Genomic DNA, 25,471 nt, shown 5'->3' on the forward strand with positions numbered 1-25,471 from the left:
TGTCTCTCCTTCTGATGACCTTAGGCCTCATTTGTTCTTCTTTTTCCAATTTCGATAATTGTGACATTAGACCTTTCATTTGGGATTGTTCTTCCTTTTTTAAATATGCTTGGATTGCTATATACTTTCCTCTTAAGACTGCTTTTGCTGTGTCCCACAGTAGTTGGGGCTTAGTGTTGTTGTAGTTTGTTTCCATATATTGCTGGATCTCCATTTTGATTTGGTCATTGATCCATTGATTATTTAAGAGTGTGTTGTTAAGCCTCCATTTGTTTGTGAGCCTTTTTGCTTTCTTTGTACAGGTTATTTCTAGTTTTATGCCTTTGTGGTCTGAAAAGTTGGTTGGTAGGATTTCAATCTTTTGGAATTTACTGAGGCTCTTTTTGTGGCCTAGTATGTGGTCTATTCTGGAGAATGTTCCATGTGCACTTGAGAAGCATGTGTATCCTGTTGCTTTTGGGTGTAGAGTTCTGTAGATGTCTATTAGGTCCATCTGTTCTAGTGTGTTGTTCAGTGCCTCTGTGTCCTTACTTATTTTCTGTCTGGTGGATCTGTCCTTTGGAGTGAATGGTGTGTTGAAGTCTCCTACAATGAATGCATTGCAGTCTATTTCCCTCTTTAGTTCTGTTAGTATTTGCTTCACATATGCTGGTGCTCCTGTATTGGGTGCATATATATTTAGAATGGTTATATCCTCTTGTTGGACTGAGCCCTTTATCATTATGTAATGTCCTTCTTTGTCTTTTGGTACTTTCTTTATTTTGAAGTCTATTTTGTCTGATACCAGAATTGCAACACCTGCTTTCTTCTCTTTGTTGTTTGCCTGAAATATCTTTTTCCATCCCTTGACTTTAAGTCTGTGCATGTCTTTGAGTTTGAGGTGAGTCTCTTGTAAGCAGCATATGGATGGATCTTGCTTTTTTATCCATTCTATTACTCTGTCTTTTGATTGGTGCATTCAGTCCATTTACATTTAGGGTGATTATTGAAAGGTATGAACTTATTGCCATTGCAGGCTTTAAGTTTGTGGTTACCAAAGGTTCAGGGTTCGCTTCTTTACTATCTTACTTTTACTTAACTCGCTTGTTGAGCTATTATACACGTGGTCTGATGATTGTTTATTTCTCTCCCTTCTTATTCCTCTTCCTCCCTTCTTCATATGTTGGGTGTTTTGTTCTGTGCTCTTTTTAGGAGTGCTCCCATCTAGAGCAGTCCCTGTAAGATGCCCTGAAGAGGTGGTTTATGGGAGGCAAATTCCCTCAACTTTTGCTTGTCTGGGAATTGTTTAATCCCTCCTTCATATTTAAATGATATTCGTGCTGGATACAGTAGTCTTGGTTCGAGGCCCTTCTGTTTAATTGCATTAAGTATATCATGCCATTCTCTTCTGGCCTGTAGGGTTTCTGTTGAGAAGTGTGATGATAGCCTGATGGGTTTTCTTTTGTAGGTAACCTTTTTTTTCTCTCTGGCTGCCTTTAATACTTTGTCCTTGTCTTTGATCTTTGCCATTTTAATTATTATGTGTCTTGGTGTTGCCCTCCTTGGATCCCTTGTCATGGGAGTTCTGTGTACCTCTGTGGTCTAAGAGCCCATTTCTTCCCCTAGTTTGTGGAAGTTTTCGGCAATTATTTCTTCAAAGACCCTTTCTATCCCTTTTTCTCTCTCTTCTTCTTCTGGTACTCCTATAATGCGTATATTGTTCCTTTTTGATTGGTTACTCAGCTCTCTTAGAATTCTTTCATTCCTGGAGATCCTTTTATCTCTCTCTGCATCAGCTTCTCTGCGTTCCTGTTCTCTGTTTTGTAGACCATTAATGGTTTCTTGGATTTCGTCCATTCTGTTTTGAAGTCCTTCCAGAGCTTGTTTTATTTCTGTATTCTCCTTCCTTAGTTCTTGCATTTTTCTCTGCAAGTCCATCAGCATGGTTATGACTTTTGTTTCGAATTCTTTTTCAGGAAGACTGGCTAAATCTATCTCCCCAGGTTCCTTCTCAGGGGAAGATGTAGCAGATGCCGAAGCTGTCTGGGTTAGTCTTGTCTGGAGCATATTTTTTTGCCTTTTCATGTTGACAGGTGACTGTCAGCTGGGAGGGCCGTACTTTTCACTTGCTACTGGCCTTTCTTTACTGGGACAACTGCGACCCCTAGTGGCTTGTGTTGGGTAATTGCGTGTAGGCTGGGTGTTTGTGTCTTGCCAGGCCGAAGTGTAGGAATTTTCCTTTCTGCCTTTCTGTGGGCGTGTTTTGCCTTAGGCTGTTTCTCTGCTTTCGTTGCGCTGGGAGGGGTAATGGACTGTGGGGGGTGTTTGGCTGTTTACCTCCGTGAGGGGTCTCAGAGCTGTTGCCCAGGGGGTTAGTGCGCCCAGTTTTCCCTGTAGTTTCCAGCCACTGGACTGTGACCTGTGTTGTTTCCGTCTAGCTGTTAAATCCCTGTCCCTTTAAGACTTTCAAAGAGCACTAGTTTTGCTTTGTCACAGGGGCATCAGCTTCGGCACCCGCTCAGAGGTCTTGCTGCCCTATTTCCCTAGTTTCCAGCCCTCCACGCATACACTGTGTCTGCGCTCTGGTGCGGGTGGCTGGGGCTGGGTGTTTAGCAGTCCTGGGCTCCCTCTCCCTCCCTCCGGGAGCTGGGGGGAGGTGTGCTGGGGTCCCGCTGGCCAGGGCTTGTATCTTACCCCTTCACCAGGCGCTGGGCTGTCGCACGTGTCGATGTAGTCAGGCTGTTGTCCTGTGTCTTCTGGTCTCTCTTTTAGGATTAGTTGTATTTGTTGTATTTTCAAAAATACATATGTTTTTGGGAGAAGATTCCCACTGTCCTACTCATGCCGCCATGTTGGCTCCGCCTCACCAGTTTGTTTTTGTATTTATCACTCTGTCTTTGTATTTATCACTCTGTCTTTGGTTTGTTATTTTTTATTACATTTATCAGTGAAATCATACAATATTTGTCTTTCGCTTTATGACACATTTCACTTGGCATAATACCCTGTAGGTTACATTCAAGTTGTTGCAAATGGCAAGATTACATTCTTTTTTATGTCTAAGTACTATTCCACTGAGTAGTATTCTATTACACACACTCCACATCTTTATCCATTCACCTAATGTAAGTGTATGGACACTTACATTACTTACATATCTTGGCTATAGTATATCATGTAAATAAGTAAGTATTGTAAATAATGCTGCCATAAACTTAGGCATCTTTTCAAATTCATGTTTTTGTTTTCTTCAAGGAAATACCCAGAAATGGCATTAGTGGATTATATGATATTTCTATTTTCAATATTTTGAGAAGCCTCCATACTTCTTTTCCATAGTGGCTGTACCAGTCTACATTCCCACCAAAAGTGTAGGAGGGTTCCCTTTTCTCCACATCCTCGCCAATGCTTGTTATTTCTTATCTTTTAAATACTAGCCATTCTGATTAGTATGAGGTGATATCTCATTGTGGTTTTGATTTGCATTTCCCTGATGATTAGTGATGTTGAGCATCTTTTCACATATATGTTGGACATCTGGATGTCTTCTTTGGAAAAAATGTTTCTTCAGGTACTCTGCCCATTTTTTAATCAGATTATTTGGGTTTTTTTTGGTGTTAAGTTCTATGAGTTCTTTATAGATTTTGGGTATTAACCCTGTATTGGATATATCATTTGCAGATATCTTCTCCCATTCAGTTGATTGCTTTTTTTTTTTTTTTTTTTTGAGAGGGCATCTCTCATATTTATTGATCATATGGTTGTTAACAACAATAAAACTCTGTATAGGGGACTCAATGTACAATCATTAATCAACCCCAAGCTTAATTCTCAACAGTCTCCAATCTTCTGAAGCACAACGAACAAGTTTTTACATGGTGAACAAGTTCTTACATAGTGAATAAGTTCTTATATGGTGAACAGTACAAGGGCAGTCATCACAGAAACTTTCATTTTTGATCACGCATCATGAACTATAAACAATCAGGTTGATAATGATTATTCATTTGATTTTTATACTTGATTTATATGTGAACCCACATTTATCCCTTATTATTATTTTTAATAAAATGCTGAAGTGGTAGGTAGATGCAAGATAAAGGTAGAAAACATAGTTTAGTGGTGTAAGAGGGCAAATGTAGATGATCAGGTGTGTGCCTATAGACTAAGTATTAATCCAAGCTAGACAAGGGCAACAAAACATCCACGGATGCAGAAGATTTCTCTCAAAACAGGAGGGGTCAGATTCTAAGCCTCACTTCTGTTGATCCCCATTTTCTCACCTGATGGCCCCCCTGCGACTGTGCCTGTCTTAGGTTGTTCCTCCCTTGAGGAATCTTACCCGTCTCTGGCTAACCAGTCATCTTCCGGGGCCATACAGGGAAATGTAAAGTTGGCAAGTGAGAGAGAAGCAATATTGTTTGAAAAGATTAGCTTTTTACTTTTTTGCAGATTTATGCCCTGTGGCTTCTATGCCCAGCATTTGTCTTGAGGTATCTTTACCACTTGGAAGAATTATGATACTCGGTAATTTCGATATGAGGCACGAATTCTACTTAGGGGTTGTAATAATGAAAGAAAGCGTTTTTGAAGAAATAATTGCTGAAAACTTCCCCAATCTGGGGAAGGAAATAGTCTGTCAGGACATGGAAGTCCACAGATCTTCCAACACAAGGGACCCAAGGAGGACAACACCAAGACATATAATAATTAAAATGGCAAATATCAAAGACGAGGACAGGGTATTAAAACCAACCAGAGAGAAAAAAGATCACCTACCAAGAAAAACCCATCAAGCTACCATCACACTTCTCAGCAGAAACCTTACAGGCAAGAAGGGAATGGCATGATATGTTCAATGCAATGAAACAAAAGGGCCATGAACCAAGATTACTCTACCCAGCACGATTATCATTTAAATTCAAAGGAGGGATTAAACAATTCCAAGATGGGCAGAAATTGGGGGAATTTACCTCCCACATACCATCTTTACACTGTATTGTAAAGGGACTGTTCTAGATGGAAGTGTACCTGAGAATAAATAGCTGTCACCAGGAAAATAAAACCACATCAAAGTAAGTACACCAACTAAATACTAACCAAATGTAAAACTAAATCAGCTACCCACAAAGTCAGTAAAGGGATGCACAAAGAGTACAGAATATGACATGTAACATATAAAGAGTGGAGGAGGAAGAAAAAGAAGGGAGAAGGATAAAGAATCATCAGACTGTTTATAATAGTGTAGTAAGTGAGTTAAGGTAGACTGCTATAGTAAAGAAGCTGCCCTTGAACCTTTGGTAACCACAAATCTAAAGGCATGAAATGGCAATAAGTACATACTTATAAAAAATCATCCTAAATGTAAATGAACTGAATGCACCAATCAAAAGACAGTTACAGAATGAATAAAAAAGCAAGACCCATCTATATGCTGCCTAGAAGAGACTTACCTCAAACCCATAGACATACACAGACTAAAAGTGCAGGGATGGAAAAAGATATTTCATGCAAACAATAGGGAGAAAAAAGCAAGTGTTGCAGTACTTATATCAGACAAAATAGACTTCAGAGAAAGTAACAAGAGACAAAGAAGGACACTCCATAATGATGAACAGGTCAGTCTAAAAAGAGGTTATAACTATTATAAATATCTCTGCACCCAACACAGGAAGACCGACATATTTAAACATTTGCTAACAAAATTAAAAGGGGAAATAGAATGCAATGCATTCATTTTAAGAAACTTCAACACACCACTCACTCCAAAGGACAGATCAATCAACAGGAAAGGAGACAGAGACACTGAACAACACATTAGAACAGATGGACCTAACAGACATCTGCAGCACTCAACACTCAAAAGCAGCAGGATACACATTTTTCTCAAGTGGACATGGAACATATTCCAGAAGAGACCACGAAAGTTGGAACATTTTCCAACTAGGCCACAAAAAGAGCCTCAACAAATTCAAGAAGATTGAAATTGTACCAACCAACTTCTCGGATCACAAAGGTATACAACTAGAAATAAATTGTACAAAGAAAACAAAAAGGCTCACAAACTCATGCAAGTTTAACAACATGCTCCTAAATAATCAAAGAATCAATGACCAAATCAAACCAGAGATCAAGCAATTTATGGAGACAAATGAAAACAACAGCACAACGCCCCAACTTCTGTGGGATGCAGCGAAGGCAGTTCTAAGAGGAAAGTATATAGCAACCCAGGTCTATTTAAAGAAGGAATAACAATTCCAAATAAATAGCCTAAATTCACAATTATTGAAACTGGAAAAAGAAGAACAAATGAGGCCTAAAGGCAGCAGAAAAAGGGATATAATTAACACCAGAGAATAAATAAATAAAATTGAGAAGAATAAAACAATAGAAAAAATTAATGAAACCAAGAGCTCTTTCTTTGAGAATATAAGCAAAATAGATAAATCCCTAGCCAGACATATCAAGAAAAAAACAGTGAGGTGCTGAAAGCTTTTCCTCTAAGATTAGGAACAAGACAAGGGTGCCCACTCTCCCAGCTTTTATTCAGCATAGTACTGGAGGTCATAGCCACAGCAATCAGACAACACAAAGAAAAGGCATCCATATTGGTAAGGAAGGAGTCAAACTGTCACTATTTGCAGATGACATGATATTGTACCTAAAAAACCCTAAAGAATCCACTCCAAACTAGTAGAACTAATACGTGAATTCAGCAAAGTTGCGGGATACAAAATTAATACACAGAAATCTGTTGCATTCCAGTACACTAATGAACTAGCAGAAAGAGAAATCAGGAAAACAATTCCATTCATAATTACATTAGTAATAATAAAATACTTAGGAATAAACCTAACCAAGGAAATGAAAACTACAATACACTCTTAAGAGAAATTAAAGAGGACACTATTAAATGGAAATTCATCGTATGCTCTTGTCTAGGAAGAATTAATATTGTCAAAATGTACATCCTGCCTAAAGCAATCTACAGATTCAATGCAATCCCTATGAAAATACCAACAGCATTCTTTAATGAACTGGAACAAATAATTTTAAAATTCATATTGAACCACAAAAGACCCTGAATAGCCAAAGCAATCCTGAGAAGGAAGAATAAAGCAGGGGGTTATACTCCCCAACTTCAAGCTCTACTACAAAGCCACAGTAACCAAGACAATTTGGTCCTGGCACAAGAACATGCCCACAGACCAGTGGAGCAGAATAGAGACTCCAAACATTAACCCAAACATATATGGTCAATTAATATATGATAAAGGAGCCGCGGATATACAACGGGGAAATGACAGCCTTTTCAACAGCTGGTGTTGGCAAAACTGGACAGCTACATGTAAGAGAATGAAACTGGATTATTGTCTAACTCCATGCACAAAAGTAAACTCGAAGTGGATCAAAGACCTGCATGTAAGTCATGAAGCCATAAAATTCTTGGAAGAAAACATAGGCAAAAATCTCTTGAATATAAGCATGAGCAACTTTTTCCTGAACAAATATCCTTGGGCAAGGGAAACAATCACAAATGAACAAGTGGGACTACATCATGCTGAAAGGCTTCTTTACAACAAAGGACACCATCATTAGAACAGAAAAGGCATCCTACATTATGGGAGAATATATTTGTAAATGACATATCTGACAATGTATTAACATCCAAAATATATAAAGAACTCACGTGCCTCAACATCCAAAAAGCAAATAACCTGATTAAAAAATGGGTGGAGGATATGAACAGACACTTCTCCAGAAAGAAATTCAGATGGCCAACAGGCACATGAAAAGATGCTCCACATCGCTGATTATTAGAGAAATGCAAATTAAAACTACAATGAGATATCCCCTGACACCAGTTAGGATGGCCAACATCCAAAAGACAAACAACAACAAATGCTGGTGAGGATGCAGAGAAAGGAGAACCCTCCTACACTGCTGGTGGGAATGTAAATTAGTTCAACCATTGTGGAAAGCAATATGGCGGTTCCTCAAAAAAATAAAAATAGAAATACCATTTGACCCAGGAGTTCAACTCCTCGGAATTTACCCAAGGAAAACAAGATCACAGATTCAAAAAGACATATGCACTCCTTTGATTATTGCAGCACTATTTACAATAGTGAAGACATGGAAGCAACTTAGGTGTCCATCAGTAGATGAATGGATAAAGAAGGGATGGTACATATACACAATGGAATGTTATTCCACCATAAGAAAGAAACAAATCCTACCATTTGCAACAACATGGATGGAGCTGGAGGGTATTATGCTCAGTGAAATAAGCCAAGCAGAGAAAGAGAAATACCAAATGATTTCACTCATCTGTGGAGTATAAGAAAAAAGGAAAAACTGAAGGAACAAAACAGCAGCAGAATCACAGAACCCAAGATTGGACTAACAGGTACCAAAGGGAAAGAGACTGGGGAGGATGGGTGTGTAGGGAGGGATAAGGGGTGGGGAGAAGAAAGGGGGTATTATGATTAGCATGCATAATGTGCGGGGTGGGAGGAAGGGGAGGGCTGTGCAACACAGAGAAGACAAGTAATGATTCTACAGCATTTTGCTATGCTGATGGACAGTGACTGTAATGGGGTTTGTGGGGGGACTTGGTATAGGGGAGAGCCAAGTAAACATAATATTCTTCATGTAAGTGTAGATTAATGATAAGAAAAAAAAAGAGAAAGAAAAGGGGGATTACTCCCTGATAGGATAAAACTAACTGCAAATCAATGAGTAATGCATGCTTTACATATCCTTTATTTTGATCTTTTAAAGGGTGTCAGATGATCAGCTGTGGAAGTACATTTTTCTGATAATATTCCTTTCTTTTAAAAAAAAAGCAGTTCCTGTGTGGTGATCTCCAATAGGTTCTTCACAATGGTATAAAGGTCATATCAAAGTGTGGGCAAAGGGTTTATTTGTGTTTATGCAGAGGATCAAAGCCTAATTTGGCTATGCAGAAAAGGAATTAAGATACGATATGAAGAAGAACTTCCAACATCAGCATCCCCTGGAAGAGTCGTTCCAGAAGATGATCATCAAAAAACTTGAAAAGATCCTGGCGCTGCTGCAGTTGTAGCTGCATCCATCCCACCTGTTCCTGGACTCGTCATTGGAATGAAGAAGGAGATATCTAAGCTGGCCTGTGCATATAGTAAAACAACAAATTTGACTGGATCTGTACTGTCGGAACTCAACCAAGAATTAGGAGAAGTGCAAGTTGCAGCGCTCCAAAATCGTGCAACTATAGACTATCTACTGTTAAAAGAACACATGGGATGTGAACAGTTCCCAGGAATGTGTTGTTTTAATTTGTCTGATTTTTCTCAAACTATTCAAATTAAGTTAGACAATATCCATCATATCATTGATAAGTTTTCACAAATACCTAGGGTACCTAACAGGTTTTCTTGGTTTCACTGGATATGGCTGGTAGTTGTATGTCTGCTTTTGTTACGTAGCTGTATTTCTATAATGTTTATGTGTGTGTGCATTTTAATTAGTAGTTTAAAACCTATACATGCTTATGTTACTCTACAAGAATATATGTCAAAGAAATAATCAATCTTCCCATGTTTTCTTCTGTCTGCTACTTCTATAGCTTTTCTTCTTCCTTCCCAATTACAACCCTTTAGTAGAATTCGTGCCTCATAGAAAATTACCAAGTATCAAGACAAATGCTGGGCATAGAAGCCACAGGGCATAAATCTGCAAAGAAGTAAAAAGCTAACCTTTTCAAACAATATTGCTTCTCTCTCACTTACCAACTTTACATTTCCCTGTATGGCCCCAGAAGATGACTGGTTAGCCAGAGACGGGTAAGATTCCTCAAGGGAGGAACAACCTAAGACAGGCACAGTCGCAGGGGGGCCATCAGGTGAGAAATTGGGGATCAACAGAGGAGAGGCTCAGAACCTCACCCCCCCTGTTTTGCGAGAAATCTTCTGCATCCGTGGATGTTTTGTTGCCCTTGTCTAGCTTGGATTAACACATAGTCTATAGGCACACACCTGATCATCTACATTTGGCCTCTTACAACACTAAACTATGTTTTCTACCTTTATCTTGCATCTACCTACCACTTCAGCATTTTATTAAAAATAATAATAATAATAATAAGGGAGAAATGTGGAATTCACATATAAATCAAGTAAAAAAATCAAACGAATAATCATATCTGACTTGATTGTTTATAGTTCACAATGCGTGATCAAAACCAAAAGTTTCTGTGATATGACTGCCCTTGCACTGTTCACCATGTAAGAACTTATTCACTATGTAAGAACTTGTTCATTGTGCTTCAGAAGATTGGAGACTGTTGAGAAATAGGCTTGGGGTTGATTAATGACTGTACATTGAGTCTCCTATACAGAATTTTATTGTTGTTAACAACCATTTTATCAGTAAATATGAGAGATGCCCTCTCAAAAAAAAAAGAAAGATATACCATTTTAACCAGGAATTCCGCTCCTCGGAATTTACCCAAGGAAAATAAGATCGCAGATTCAAAAAGACATATGCACCCCTTTGATTATCGCAGCACTATTTACAATAGCGAAGACATGGAAGCAACTTAGGTGTCCATCTGTAGGTGAATGGATAAGGAAGAGGTGGTACATATACACAGTGGAATATTATTCAGCCATTAGAAAGAAACAAATCCTACCATTTGCAACAACATGGATGGAGCTAGAGGGTATTATGCTCAGTGAAATAAGCCAGGCGGAGAAAGACAAGTACCAAATGATTTCACTCCTCTGTGGAGCATAAAAACAAAGAAAAACTGAAGGAACAAAACAGCAGCCGACTCAGAGCACAAGAACATGGACTAATAGTTGCCAACGGGAAAGGGGCTGTGGTTGGTGGGTGGGAAGTGAGGGATCACGGGATTAAGGGGCATTATGATTAGCACACAGTGTAGGGGGTGCTCAGGGATAGCAGTACAGCACAGAGAAGATCAGTAGTGTCTCTATAGCATCTTACTACACTGATGGACGGTGACTGTAATGGGGTGTGTGGTGAGGACTTGATAATGGGGGAATCTAGTAACCACAGTGTTGCTCATGTGGTTCTCTATTAATGATATCACAATAAAAATAAGAAACAAAAAAAAACAGTGTCTCTTTAAGGCTTTTTAAATAAAACACAGAAAATGAGATTTGTCCTACAAGTATAAAACCTTTTTTTTTAAAGTTTTACATTTTAGAATTGTTTCGATTTACAGAAGATTTACAAAGATAGTATGGCGAGTTCCCACATACCCCACATCCAATTACCCCAGTTATTAGCTTCCTGTGCTATGTGGTACATTCACAGTTAATGAATTGGTATTGTTACAGTGTTAACGTTAATTTGTATGTAAAGTCCTTTTTCTGTTCCAGAATCCCATAGAAGTTACCAGCTACCTCATCACATTTCACTGCCACGTCTTGGCTCCTCTTGGTTGTGACAGCATCCCTTTTGTTTTTACCTAGAAATTCTCCAGAATTTCAGAAACTTCTGGGCATTGCTATGGAACTTTTTCTGTTGTGCAGTGATGACTCAGAGTCAGATGTCAGGATGGTGGCTGATGAATGCCTCAACAAAGTTATAAAGGTAAGAGTTTATGGACAGTGTTTTTTGCGCCGAGAAGGAACCATACTTCATGTGCTTTCGTTTTGCATAGCCAAGTGCCTTAGGGTGTCTGCACTTTTCACTTGGTGGTGTGTTGCTTGGAGGTGTCCTGGCGTCCACTGGCCTGCTTGCTACTTCTGCTGAATCATATGCAACTGTGTTTACCCTTGTGACTGAGCAGCGTGTTTGTCAGGGACAGGCGCTGATGGTGACCTCTCGGTGCTCTCGGGGAAAATGTCATGACAGGCACCAATTAGTATGTGGGTAGAGCCCTGAGAAACCTCAAGGCTGAAAAGGCATGGTGATGTGGGATGGTATCCACCTGCAGGGTCTCTAGCCTCTTCCTTGTCTCCTTTCCCTGCCTCCTAAGTCCTTGGTTTGGCAGTACTGTTTGCAGGTCCAGATGTGACCTCTGTAGCAGGTTAGCTAGGGTTGATGTGAATGACTGGGGGTAAAGGAAAGAGTGTAAAGCAGAAAGCCAAAACCACCTGGGTTGTAGGTGTGGCAAGGAGAGAGGAGGAGCCCCCATCTTCTGTTACTGTCTCTGATGCAGTGTCTGCCCTGAAACCACAGCTTTCTTTGACTGTCCTGCTTTCTGTTTTCTGCTAACATGGAAGGTAAAGTCCTTCGTCCATCCTTCTTAACTGGAAAGTCATCTTTGCTTTTCTCGTCCTTCCCTCCTAGCTTGTGTCCCACACCCATCTTGGCCACCTTCTATACTACTTTGTATGTAGGGGGTCCTTCTTCATCTCTAGGTGGTCCCCTGGTCTTCTCCCTGCACCCACACTTCATCATGCGTTTGCTTGCAGCCTGCCTGCCACAGGAAGGCCAGCAGCCATTCACTTGGTCTGCACTCGAGGTAGCCCATGGGTGACACTCGCATGTGCCTGGGGTCCCACAACATATTTGTAGGTGGCCTTGTTCCATTACACTTACTTCCCTCCAGGCCTAAATGTCCTTGCTTGCTTTATTATTCCCATTGTCAGGACCAGGGTAGGCTTTTTCTGATATTTTAGTTTTTGACATTGACCCTTAGAATCAGAAAATCCAAAGAGGGCACCACAGGTTGCTTTGGTTCATGGCAAGAGGGAGATAAAGGAGAGCAGAGACAACAGTATGACCCAAATGTTGTTCGTTTTACATGTAGGCATTGTTCCATTTTTAAGCCCGTTTTCTCCAGAGATCTATTTCCGAGAACTGCTGGATAGAATAGCTTGGTGTATGTCTCAGGGTCATGGCCGTGACCTTAGGTTATGGCTTTAGGTCCTGGCTTCTCCTCCTGGCTGTCTCCCTATTCTTTCCCTTCCCCTCTTTTTTGTGTCTAGCCTTCCAGTGCAGAGACTGCAGCTTCTCCTCCTCGCCTGTGAACATAAGTTGGGCATAACGGGGTTTGGCTTAGCTCATCTCTGCACTTCCTTAAATGCTCTGGTCTTCAGGATCAGTGGGCTGGGAGCAGGGTTGGGCTGTCTAGGTTTGCTTTCACTGTGGCACGGGAAGGACAGGCTTGGAGATTGGAAGGCCCTAGGGCCAGGTACCTAGGCTGGGCAGGAATACAGAAATGGCCAATTACGAGTTAGGTCCCGGGCTTTTGTCTTCTAATGGGTATTGTTATTGGCTTATAGTGGGGACCAGACTCTACGTGGCCCACAAATGTGAGGCTTATCTTGCTTTTCATTTATGTTGGAAAATGCACTGGGAGCTGATTCAGCCTGAAAGCGTGCTCCTGACTTCAAGTAATTTACAGTCTTACCTGGGGGCACATGTTTGTACAGAAATAACTTAATATATGGTGTAAACTCTAGTTTTGAGAGGTGCTGGCAATTTATGTCAGGAGGCTGTGAGGATTTCTGTCTGGAGAGGTGGAGAAGACTTCCAGGGGGCGATGGCTAGCATGTGAGTGAAGAGATTTGGGGCCTTCTTACCCACTGAAGCCTCCCATCTCTCGGGGGTACCAGGAAAACTCTACAGGCCCCAAAGGGAGGGTGCCCCTGGGGTTGCTGGAGATTGGGAGGCATTGTGGGTCAGCTCAGGGAGTTTGCACTGTATCTGGTAGAGAATGAGGAGTCTCTGTTAGTTTTGGGGTGGAAGTAGGGGGTCAGGAGCAGTTGGGGATCAGATAGTGCATTATCTTCAAACAGGAGCTGTTAAAGCGAAGTCTGTGCTGTTATAAGGGGTTTCAGATTTAGTTTTCTCTTGTTATAAGTTTGATAGTAGTTTAAAAAACATTTGTAAATCAAAATAAAATTTTGGTAAGCCTCATGCTCTTATTTGCAAAGTAGTCTTTTAATAAATATTTGTCCATTTTGGTGTGTTCACTTAAGGATTTTTAGTACAAGCTGATGCAGCAGAATTAGGATTTAAAATTTTCTAGACATTATTATACTTAAGAAACTCCCAAAAGGTGACTCTGCTTTTGATTTCCAAGCTTGCCCAACCAGTAGGTGAAGCCATACGAGTTTTACTAAGACCAGCTTGGTTTGTAGACATCACATGAAAGGAAGAAGCCTTTCCAGCTGACCTTGGTTATGTCCTTACTCCCTTCTTGGGGGACAAGCCATTGGCAATACCATTTTAGAAGTAGGCTGGAGAGGGGCACAAAAACCTTCCCCGCTTTTCCCTCCAGCTTGAGAAGGCCTCTTGCATGTGGGCTTTGTGCAGTTGGTGGTGGTTGCCACCAGCCCTGGGATGAAGTTGGCTGTGTGGCGATTGGTTTTGTTTTGGCCAGTAAGTAAGCAGGGAACAGGGCAAGAAAATGTGTTCCAGCATGAGGCTCCTGGCTGGCTGCGGGTTCTGAGCAGCACTGGGACCCTGGGACTGGCGGCGCCCGTGAGTCAAGGGAGAGGAGACCGGGCCTTCAGAAGGGAGGGTGGGTTCTGCATTGAAAGGTGTGTCCCCCCACCAGAGTGAGAGGCTCTGGGCTTAGGAGCCCACCCTCTGCCCCACTGGCACCTCAGACTGTAGGGCAGTGCTGTGTGGGATTATCCCCCAGAGTGTGCTTTAGCGAAGAAAGAAACCTTTCAGACTTTTTCTTTCACTCGTTGAATGTTAAAGGTTTAATATAAGAGCTACAGAATACATTTGAACTATCTACCACTTAATTTTGATATTACATAGTATTTGATTATAATAAAAGTTAAACTTTTCTTTCCATTTTTTATTCAAGTGAGTGCCCTGTATCTAGTTTATTCAGTAGCATCCTGTATAATGCTTTCTTAATGAATTGGTTCTTAGTTTAGTTGCTGTTATATTCTATTTTGCCCCAGAACTGGAATTTGATTTAGAGCTGCTAATGAAATTATCTTCCATGAACAAGTCTCTCATACTTTGTTGTAGGCGTTGATGGATTCTCATCTTCCGAGGTTGCAGTTAGAACTCTATAAGGAAATTAAGAAGGTAGGCCTCTATGTTCCATTATTGAAAAAATGGTATTGTTTCACTGTATTGAGTGGTATATGTGAACTTTTGTCTTTTATTTAATAAGTAAAAATGTTAGGAGATGTTTGGGGAAGTAGACTTTATTGTTTTACTTTTCAAAAGGTTGCTCTTCATTATTTATTAGATGAGATAGGAATTAAAAATGGTAATTAAAAAAATATCTTTATAATTATCATTTCTAAAGCAGTTACACATTTAAATGTCCTTTTCTCTAAACATAGAAATTGAAAATGGAAAAAAGTTGCTTTTGTTTATATGAAGTCCTGTTGGTGACTAGTGTCCATGACTCTGAATATAACATGCTGCCCCTTAAATCCACTCAGAATGGGACTCCTCGGAGCCTGCGCGCTGCCCTGTGGAGGTTTGCTGAGCTGGCTCATCTGGTTCGGCCTCAGAAATGCAGGTACGTTTTAAGCTCTAGATGATTGTTTTTTTGGTGGGAGCCTAGCTCCCCTGGATTCTTTATCTCTCAGCTCAAATGTCACTTTGTCAGAGGTATTCCCTGTTCACTCTAACGCTGCACACTTCCTGCCCTTCAAATGGCTGTCGAGGTAATAGCACTTCCTGCTGTCCAAGATACTCTTGCATCTTTATCAGTGTGCGTGTTCTTTTTCTGTCCCACAACCCCCAAGAGACGTGGGAGATGGACCCCTCGGGCAGCAGGGGTCTCCTTGTCTATTCTCTGTTCTCTGCTGCTGCCCCACACTGCTTTCATCGACTGCCAGGGCTGCGCGGGGCAGTCGCTGAAAAGATAACTTGTCAGGTGGTTGAAAGTTGAGTATCAGCCTCATTATTACTCACTGGAGGAGTTAGAGAAAAAACGTTGCTTACATAGGCTAGAAATGTTAAACTGAGAATAAAGTCTGACTAGTTAAATAGGTCTGTCTTAGTGGACTGAAAAACAGATTGGCCACAGTTCTCATCACTGTTGTCCTTCTCTCCTTAACTGACAGATGAGCTGATGTTCAGTCTTCGGCTCTGCTCCTGAGGAACTCGTGGAGTGGCTGAAATCCTCCCTGTTAATTTTCGTGAAATGATTTATTCCACTGAGTTTGAGTTAAATAAGAATCTTGTATGGCTGTAGAGACATCACTAAGGAAATTTCCTTTTCTTTACTATCCTTATTTTGAAAATTTGTTAAATTTGGAAGCAGCACATCCCAAGTTCTCTACATAGCAGCCAGAGTGACCAGAAAAAAATGATTGGTTCATGTCATTCCCTTACTTAAGCTCTTTACTCATTTCCCAGGGATGTTAAGATAAAATCCAGACTCCTTACCAAAGCCCAGGGAGATCTTGCCCCAACTGGCCCGTTACCTCAGACACCTACTGACTCATTGGCCTGATTTCACTTCTTCAGAAAGTCAGGTTTCCCTTACTCCTGATGGCTGGTTTATTTTTTTCCCTCAGTTCTCAACAAAAAAGCCATCTCCTTAGAAAGGTCGGCCGAGCCCCACTGCAGTCCGAGGTGCAGACTAGCTTGTTGCCTGCGTCTGCCACTAGGGGGCGCCGGGCACGTTCACCAGGTGTGCAGGGAATCCTGGGTCCCTGCTGTCTGCCCTGTGACTCACTTGTCTTGCGTCCATCCTACGTGACTGCTTCTTTCGTGGGGGTGCCAAGTCTTATCTGTAAGGCCTGTCTAGCGTAAACACCTGAAGAAGTTTTTTTTGATAGTGCTTCTTTTTCAAGAAAGCTTTGTTCTTATAACTTAAATTTTTTTAATGGTGTTTTCTTATAATTTTCTAGTTTAGGATATGAGTGTTTCAATAACTCTTATAATTTACTGCAAATAATGTTTAAAACAAGCTTCTGAGCATCCTCTGCTTATGGGGAAGTTGAGTGTGAGTGTCCCCAGCATTTAAACTTCATCTGCATTTAGTTCTTCTGTCCACTGGGGTTTGTCCACTTTCCACTATGGACTGTTTTGCATATAAAAACTGGCTTTTTCCAGACAGGCGCTAAACGAATTGCTCCTGTGCCCCGTGAAAGTAGATGTGGGAGAGTAACTTGGGCTCTTCTCACATTCACAGGCCTTACTTGGTGAACCTCCTGCCTTGCCTGACTCGGGTAAGCAAGAGACCTGAGGAATCTGTTCAAGAGACCTTGGCTACAGCTATACCCAAAATTATGGCTTCTTTTGGCAACTTTGCAAATGACAATGAAATTAAGGTATGAATGTTAACCTAAAGTCACAATCATGAATAAGTTCCATGGGGAGCTCAGGCTGTGGACAAGCAGTTCTTTGGGAGTACTTCTTGAGTTAAGTTGTGGCTTTATAATTTATTTAAAATATTTTGAGTTATTTTGAGGTATTCTAAGAGCTTCTTTTCACTTCTTTCTTGTCATGGGATGAAGAGTTTGATTTGGGAGATGGTTTATAGATATAAATCCAAAAGGCATTTTTTTCAGAGCAGATTGCTTTTTGGGGTGCTAGATTAGATTGACTCCTTGACCTGGTTGAGAAAGGGTGACTGTCCCAGGACTGCAGGTAGGAGAAAGCTCACTGGTGATGCCTTGTGAGTGCGAATGCCCCATGGCTATCAGGGACAGCCTGACTTCCTGATTGTTCTGCATCCAATAGGTAGCCTTCAGAGCTGCCTTAGTGTTTTGTTTATAATGTCCAGAAATTGTGACCCTGTCACACGGTCTGAGGATTACCGATTCTTGACCTTCTTTTTGTGGGTCAGTTCTGTGTTAGCATTTCTTTTGGTATTTCCCACCACATTGCTAAATAGCATGCTTATACTGCTAGGTTTGTATTTACAATTTTTTTTTTCGTTTGATTTTTATACTTGATTTATATGTGGATCCCACATTTTTCCCTTTATTATTATTATTTTTTTATTTTTAATAAAATGCTGAAGTGGTAGGTGGATGCAAGATAAAGGTAGAAAACATAGTTTAGTGTTGTAAGAGAGCAAATGCAGATGATCAGGTGTGTGCGTGTAGACTATGTGTTAATCCAAGCTAGACAGGGGCATTGAAACGTCCATGGATGCAGAAGATTTCTCTCAAAACAGGGGGGGTGAGGTTCTAAGCCTCACCACTGTTGATCCCCAATTTCTCACCTGATGGACCCCTGCGACTGTGCCTGTCTTAGGTTGTTCCTCCCTTGAGGAATCTTACCCGTCTCTGGCTAACCAGTCATCTTCCGGGGCCATACAGGGAAATGTAAAGTTGGTGAGAGAGAAGCAATATTGTTTGAAAAGGTTAGCTTTTTACTTCTTTGCAGATTTATGCCCTGTGGCTTCTATGCCCAGCATTTGTCTTGAGGTATCTTTACTACTTGGAGGAATTATGATACTCGGTAAATTCGATATGAGGCACGAATTCTATTTAAGGGTTGTAATTAGGAAGGAAGAAGAAAAGCTATAGAGGTAGCAGACAGAAGAAAACATGGGAGGATTGATTATTTCTTTGACATATCTTCTTGTAGAGTAACTTAAGCATGTATAGGTTTTAAACTACTAATTAAATTGCGCACACACATTAACATAATAGGAATACAGTTACATAACCAAAGCAGATCTATAATTACCAGCCATCTCCAGTGAAGCCAAGAAAACCAGTTAGGCACCCTAGGCATTTGTGAAAATTTGTCTGTGATATGATGGATATTGTCCAACTGTACTTGAACAGTCTGAGAGAAATCAGACAAATTAAAACAACCCATTCCTGGGGACTGTTCACATCCCATATGTTCTTTTAACAGTAGATAGTCTGTAGTTGTAAGATTTTGGAGCGCTACAACTTGCACTTCTCCTAATTCCTGGTTGAGTTCCAACAGTATAGATCCAGTCAAATTTGTTGTTTTAATGAAAGCACAGGCCAGCTTAGATATCTCCTTCTTCATTCCAATGGCAAGTCCAGGAACCGGTGGGATGGATGCAGCTACAACTGCAGCATCGCCTGGATCTTTGTTGAGGTTTTTTGATGATCATCTTCTGGTATGACTCTTCCAGAGAGTGCTGATGTTGGAAGTCCTTCATATCGTATCTAAGTTCATTTTCTGGGTAGCCAAATTAGGCTTTGATCCTCTGTATAAACACAAACAGACCCTTTGCCCACACTTTGATATGCCCTTTATACCATTGTGTAGAACTCATTGGAGGTCACCACACAGGAACTGCTTTTTTTTATTTTTAAGAGAAAGGAATATTATCAGAAAAGTGTACCTCCATAGCCGATCATCTGACACCCTTTAAGTGATCAAAATTAAGGATATTTAAAGCATGCATTAATCGTTGATTTACAGTTAGTTTTATCCTATCAAGGAGTAATCCCCCTTTTCTTTCTTTTTTTTTTTAATCTTTAATCTACACTTACATAAAGAATATTATGTTTACTAGGCTCTCCCCTATACCAGGTCCCCCCTATAAACCACTTTACAGTCACTGTCCATCAGCATAGCAAAATGTTGTAGAATCACTACTTATATTCTCTGTGTTGTACAGCCCTCCCCTTTCTCCCTCCCCCCACATGCATGCTAATCTTAATATCCCCTTTCTTCTCCCCCCGCCCCTTATCCTTCCCTACCCACCCATCCTCCCCAGTCCCTTTCCCTTTGGTACATGTTAGTCCATTTTTGGGTTCTGTAATTCCGCTGCTGTTTTGTTCCTTCAGTTTTTCCTTTTTTCTTATACTCCACAGATGAGTGAAATCATTTGGTATTTCCCTTTCTCCGCTTGGCTTATTTCACTGAGCATAATACCCTCCAGCTTCATCCATGTTGTTGCAAATGGTAGGATTTGCCCTCTTCTTATGACTGAGTAGTATTCCATTGTGTATATGTGCCACATCTTCTTTATCCAATCATCTACTGATGGACATTTAGGTTGCTTCCAAATCTTGGCTATTGTAAATAGTGCTGCGATAAACATAGGAGTGCATCTGTCTTTCTCAAACTTGATTGCTGCGTTCTTAGGGTAAATTCCTAGGAGTGGAATTCCTGGGTCAAACGGTAGGTCTGTTGTGAGCATTTTGATGAACCTCCATACTGCTTTCCACAATGGTTGAACTAATTTACATTCCCACCAGCAGTGTAGGAGGGTTCCCCTTTCTCCACAGCGTCGCCAACATTTGTTGTTGTTTGTCTTTTGGATGGCAGCTATCCTTACTGGTGTGAGGTGATACCTCATTGTAGTTTTAATTTGCATTTCTCTGATAATTACCGATGTGGAGCATCTTTTCATGTGTCTGTTGCCCATCTGTATTTCTTTTTTGGAGAACTGTTCAGTTCCTCTGCCCATTTTTTAATTGGATTATTTGTTTTTTGTTTGTTGAGATGTGTGAGCTCTTTATATATTTTGAACATCAAGCCTTTATCGGATCTGTCATTTACAAATATATTCTCCCATACTGTAGGGTTCCTTTTTGTTCTATTGATGGTGTCTTTTGCTGTACAGAAGCTTTTCAGCTTAATATAGTCCACTTGTTCATTTTTGCTGTTGTTTTCCTTGCCCGGGGAGATATGTTCAAGAAGAGGTCACTCACGTTTATGTCTAAAAGGTTTTTGCCTATGTTTTTTTCTAAGAGTTTTATGGTTTCATGTCTTATATTCAGGTCTTTAATCCATTTTGAGTTTACTTTTGTATATGGGGTTAGACAATGGTCCAGTTTCATTCTCCTACATGTAGCTGTCCAGTTTTGCCAGCACCATCTGTTGAAGAGACTGTCATTTAGCCATTGTATGTCCATGGCTCCTTTATCAAATATTAATTGACCATATATGTTTGGGTTATTGTCTGGAGTCTCTAATCTGTTCCACTGGTCTGTGGCTCTGTTCTTGTGCCAGTATCAAATTGTCTTGATTACTATGGCTTTGTAGTATAGCTTGAAGTTGGGGAGTGAGATCCCCCCTACTTTATTCTTCTTTCTCAGGATTGCTTTGGCTATTCGGGGTCTTTGGTGTTTCAATATGAATTTTTGAACTATTTGTTCCAGTTCATTGAAGAATGTTGCTGGTGATTTGATAGGAATTGTGTCAAATCTGTATATTGCTTTGGGCAGGATGGCCATTTTGATTATATTAATTCTTCCTATCCATGAGCATGGGATAGGTTTCCATTTGTTAGTGTCCCCTTTAATTTCTCTTAAGAGTGACTTGTAGTTTTCAGGGTATAGGTCTTTCACTTCTGTGGTTAGGTTTATTCCTAGGTATTTTATTCTTTTTGATGCAGTTGTGAATGGAATTGTTTTTCTGATTTCTCTTTCTATTGGTTCATTGTTAGTGTATAGGAAAGCTACAGATTTCTGTATGTTAATTTTGTATCCTGCAACTTTGCTGTATTCCGGTATCAGTTTAGTTGTTTTGGAGTGGAGTCTTTAGGGTTTTTTATGTACAATATCATATAATCTGCAAATAGTGACAGTTTAACTTCTTCTTTACCAATCTGGATTCCTTGTATTTCTTTGTTTTGTCTGATTGCCATGGCTAGGACCTCCAGTACTATGTTAAATAACAGTGGGGAGAGTGGGCATCCCCGTCTTGTTCCCGATCTCAGAGGAAAAGCTTTCAGCTTCTCGCTGTTCAGTATAATGCTGGCTGTGGGGTTATCATATATGGCCTTTATTATGTTGAGGTACTTGCCCTCTATACCCATTTTGCTGAGAGTTTTTAACATGAATGGATGTTGAATTTTATCAAATGCTTTTTCAGCATCTATGGAGATGATCATGTGGTTTTTGTCTTTCTTTTTGTTGATGTGGTGGATGATGTTGATGGATTTTCGAATGTTGTACCATCCTTGCATCCCTCAGATGAATCCCACTTGGTCATGGTGTATGATCCTTTAGATATGCTGTTGAGTTCTGTTTGCTAATATTTTATTGAGTATTTTTGCATCTTCATTCATCAGGGATATTGGTCTGTAATTTTCTTTTTTGGTGGGGTCTTTGCCTGGTTTTGGTATTAGGGTGATGTTGGCTTCAAAGAATGAGTTTGGGAGTATTCCCTCCTCTTCTATTTTTTGGAAAACTTTAAGGAGAATGGATATTATGTCTTCTCTGTGTGTCTGATAATATTCTGAGGTAAATCCGTTCAGCCCTGGGGTTTTGTTCTTTGGTAGTTTTTTGATTACCATTTCAATTTCTTTGCTCGTAATTGGTTTGTTTAACTTTTGTGTTTCTTCCTTGGTCAGTCTTGGGAGGTTGTATTTTTCTAGGAAGTTGTCCATTTCTTCTAGGTTTTCCAGCTTGTTGGCATATAGGTTTTCATAGTAGTCTTTAATAATTCTTTGTATTTCTGTGGAGTCTGTCGTGATTTTTCCATTCTCATTTCTGATTCTGTTTATTTGTGTTGATTCTCTTTTTCTCTTAATAAGTTTGGCTAGAGGCTTATCTATTTTGTTTATTTTCTCGAAGAACCAGCTCTTGGTTTCGTTGATTTTTGCTATTGTTTTATTCTTCTCAATTTTGTTTATTTCTTCTCTGATCTTTATTATGTCCCTTCTGCTGACTTTAGGCCTCATTTGTTCTTCTTTTTCCAGTTTCGATAATTGTGATGTTAGACTATTCATTTGGGATTGTTCTTCCTTCTTCAAGTGTGCCTGGATCACTATATACTTTCCTCCTAAGACTGCTTTCACTGCATTCCACAGAAGTTTGGGCTTAGTGTTGTTGTTGTAATTTGTTTCCGTATATTGCTGGATCTCCATTTTAATTTGGTCATTGATCCATTGATTATTTAGGAGCATGTTGTTAAGCCTCCATGTGTTTGTGAGCCTTTTTGTTTTCTTTGTAGAATTTATTTCCAGTTTTATACCTTTGTGGTCTGAAAAATTGGTTGGTAGAATTTCAATATTTTGGAATTTACTGAGGCTCTTTTTGTGGGCTAGTATGTGGTCTATTCTGGAGAATGTTCCACATGCACTTGAGAAGAATGTATAGCCTGTTGGTTTTGGATGTAGAGTTCTATAGATGTCTATTAGGTCCATCTGTTCTAGTGTGTTGTTCTGTGCCTCTGTGTCCTTACTTATTTTCTGCCTGGTGGATCTTTCCTTTGGGGTGAGTGGTGTGTTGAAGTCTCCTAAAATGAATTCATTGCCGTCTATTTCCCTCTTTAGTTCTGTTAGTATTTGTTTCACATATGCTGGTGCTCCTGTGTTGTGTGCATATATATTTAGAATGGTTATATCCTCTCGTTGGACTGAGCCCTTTATCATTATGTAATGTCCTTCTTTATCTCTTGTTACTTTCTTTGTTTTGAAGTCTATTTTGTCTGATATTAGTACTGCAATCCCTGCTTTCTTCTCGCTGTTGTTTGCCTGAAATATGTTTTTCCATCCCTTGACTTTTAGTCTGTGCATGTCTGCATGTCTTTGGGTTTGAGGTGAGTCTCTTGTAAGCAGCATATGGATCGGTCTTGCTTTTTTATCCATTCTATTACTCTGTGTCTTTTGATTGGTGCATTCAGTCCATTTACATTTAGGGTGACTATTGAGAGATATGTACTTATTGCCATTGAATGCTTTAAATTCGTGGTCACCAAAGGTTCAAGGTTAGCCTCTTTAGTATCTTACTGCCTAACTTAGCTCGCTTATTGAGCTGTTATATACACTGTCTGGAGATTCTTTTCTTCTCTCCCTTTTTATTCCTCCTCTTCCATTCTTCATATGTTGTGTGTTTTGTTCTGTGCTCTTTTTAGGGGTGCTCCCATCTAGAGCAGTCCCTGTAGGATGCCCTGTAGAGGTGGTTTGTGGGAAGCAAATTCCCTCAGCTTTTGCTTGTCTGGGAATTGTTTAATCCCACCATCATATTTAAATGATAGTCGTGCTGGATACAGTATCCTTGGTTCAAGGCCCTTCTGTTTCATTGCATTAAGTATATCATGCCATTCTCTTCTGGCCTGTAGGGTTTCTGTCGAGAAGTCTGATGATAGCCTGATGGGTTTTCCTTTATAGGTGACCTTTTTCTCTCTAGCTGCCTTTAAAACTCTTTCCTTTTCCTTGGTCTTTGCCATTTTAATTATTATGTATCTTGGTGTTGTCCTCCTTGGATTCTTTCTGTTGGGGGATCTGTGTATTTCCGTGGTCTGTTCGATTATTTCCTCCCCCAGTTTGGGGAAGTTTTCAGCAATTATTTTTTTAAAGACACTTTCTATCCGTTTTCCTCTCTCTTCTTCTTCTGGTACCCCTATAACACGGATGTTGTTCCTTTTGGATTGGTCACATAGTTCTCTTAGTATTGTTTCGTTCCTGGAGATCCTTTTATCTCTATGTCAGCTTCTGTGTGTTCCTGTTCTCTGGCTTCTATTCCTTCAATGGCCTCTTGCATCTTATCCATTCTGCTTATAAATCCTTCCAGGGTTTGTTTCACTTCTGTGATCTCCTTCCTGACATCTGTGATCTCCCTCCAGACTTCATCCCATTTCTCTTGCATTTTTCTCTGCATCTCCGTCAGCATGTTCATGATTTTTATTTTGAATTCTTTTTCAGGAAGACTGGTTAGGTCTGTCTCCTTCTCTGGTGTCTCTGTTATCTTGTTCTGCCTGAAATTTTGCCTTTTCACGGCGATAGAGATTGTTTGCAGAGCTGCTACAAGTGACAGCTGGAACTTCCCTTCTTGTTGGTTTGTGGCCTTCCTCTCTTGGGAGAACAGCGACGTCTAGTGGCTTATGCTGGGCAGCTGTGCGCAGACAGGGCTTCTGCTTCCTGCCCGGCTGGAATGGAGTTTATCTCTGCTGTTGCTGTGGGCGTGGCCTGGCTCAGGCCGCTGCTCCAAAATGGTGGAGCCCCGTTGGAGGGGGAGCAGCCGGGAGGCTATTTATCTTTGTAAGGGGCCTCCGTGCTCCCTGCTGCCCAGGGGGTTAGAGTGCCCAGAGATCCTCAGATTCCCTGCCTCTGGACTAAGTGTCCTGCCCTGCCCCTTTAAGATTTCCAAAAAGCACTCTCCAAACCAAAACAACAACAGCAACAACAAAAAAACAAAATAAAAGAAAAAAAATTTAAATCAATAATTAAAGAAAAGAAAATCGCACAGTTTTCTTTGTCTTCAGGTGCCAGTGTCAGGCACCCGCTCATGGGTCTTGCTGTCCTGTTTCCTTAGTATTGTGGTCCCTGTCCCTTTTAGACTTCCAAAAAGCACTTGCCAAGAAAAAAAAAATAAATGGCCGCTCCCGTTTCTTTGCTCTCCAGCGTTGGCCTCAGGCACCTGCTCACTGGTCCTGCCGCCCTGTTTCCCCAGTATCCAGAGCCCCGTGCATGCACTGTGTCAGCGCTCTGGTGGGGATGGCTGGGGCTGGGTGCTCAGCAGTCCTGGGCTCCCTCTCACTCCCTGCTGACTCCTCTCCTCCCGCTGGGAGCTGGGGGGAGGGGCGCTCAGGTCCTGCCGGGCCGGGGCTTGTATCTTACCCCCTTCACGAGGCGCTGAGTTCTCGGAGGTGTGGATGTGGTCTGGATGTTGTCCTGTGTCCTCTGGTCTCTATTTTAGGAAGAGTT

The 25,471-nt window shown here is 40.7% G+C and overlaps 1 protein-coding gene across 4 annotated transcripts in view; it reads left to right on the forward strand.

Annotated features, from left to right (window-relative positions):
• HTT (huntingtin) overlaps positions 1 to 25,471 on the forward strand; it is a 192,377-nt gene that overhangs the window by 35,781 nt on the left and 131,125 nt on the right. For all 4 annotated transcript variants that reach the window (XR_012131891.1, XM_073237967.1, XM_073237966.1 and 1 more), the window contains exons 3-6: positions 11,463 to 11,583; positions 14,935 to 14,994; positions 15,360 to 15,439; positions 17,066 to 17,204. Coding sequence is in view for 3 of the 4 variants with exons in the window: in XM_073237967.1 (XP_073094068.1) it covers positions 11,463 to 11,583; positions 14,935 to 14,994; positions 15,360 to 15,439; positions 17,066 to 17,204 (400 nt within the window). In the remaining variant the exon portion in view is untranslated. The remainder of the gene's footprint in view (positions 1 to 11,462; positions 11,584 to 14,934; positions 14,995 to 15,359; positions 15,440 to 17,065; positions 17,205 to 25,471) is intronic.

The sequence above is a fragment of the Manis javanica genome, chromosome 5 (assembly GCF_040802235.1).
Source record: "Manis javanica isolate MJ-LG chromosome 5, MJ_LKY, whole genome shotgun sequence".
Lineage (NCBI taxonomy): Eukaryota > Metazoa > Chordata > Mammalia > Pholidota > Manidae > Manis > Manis javanica.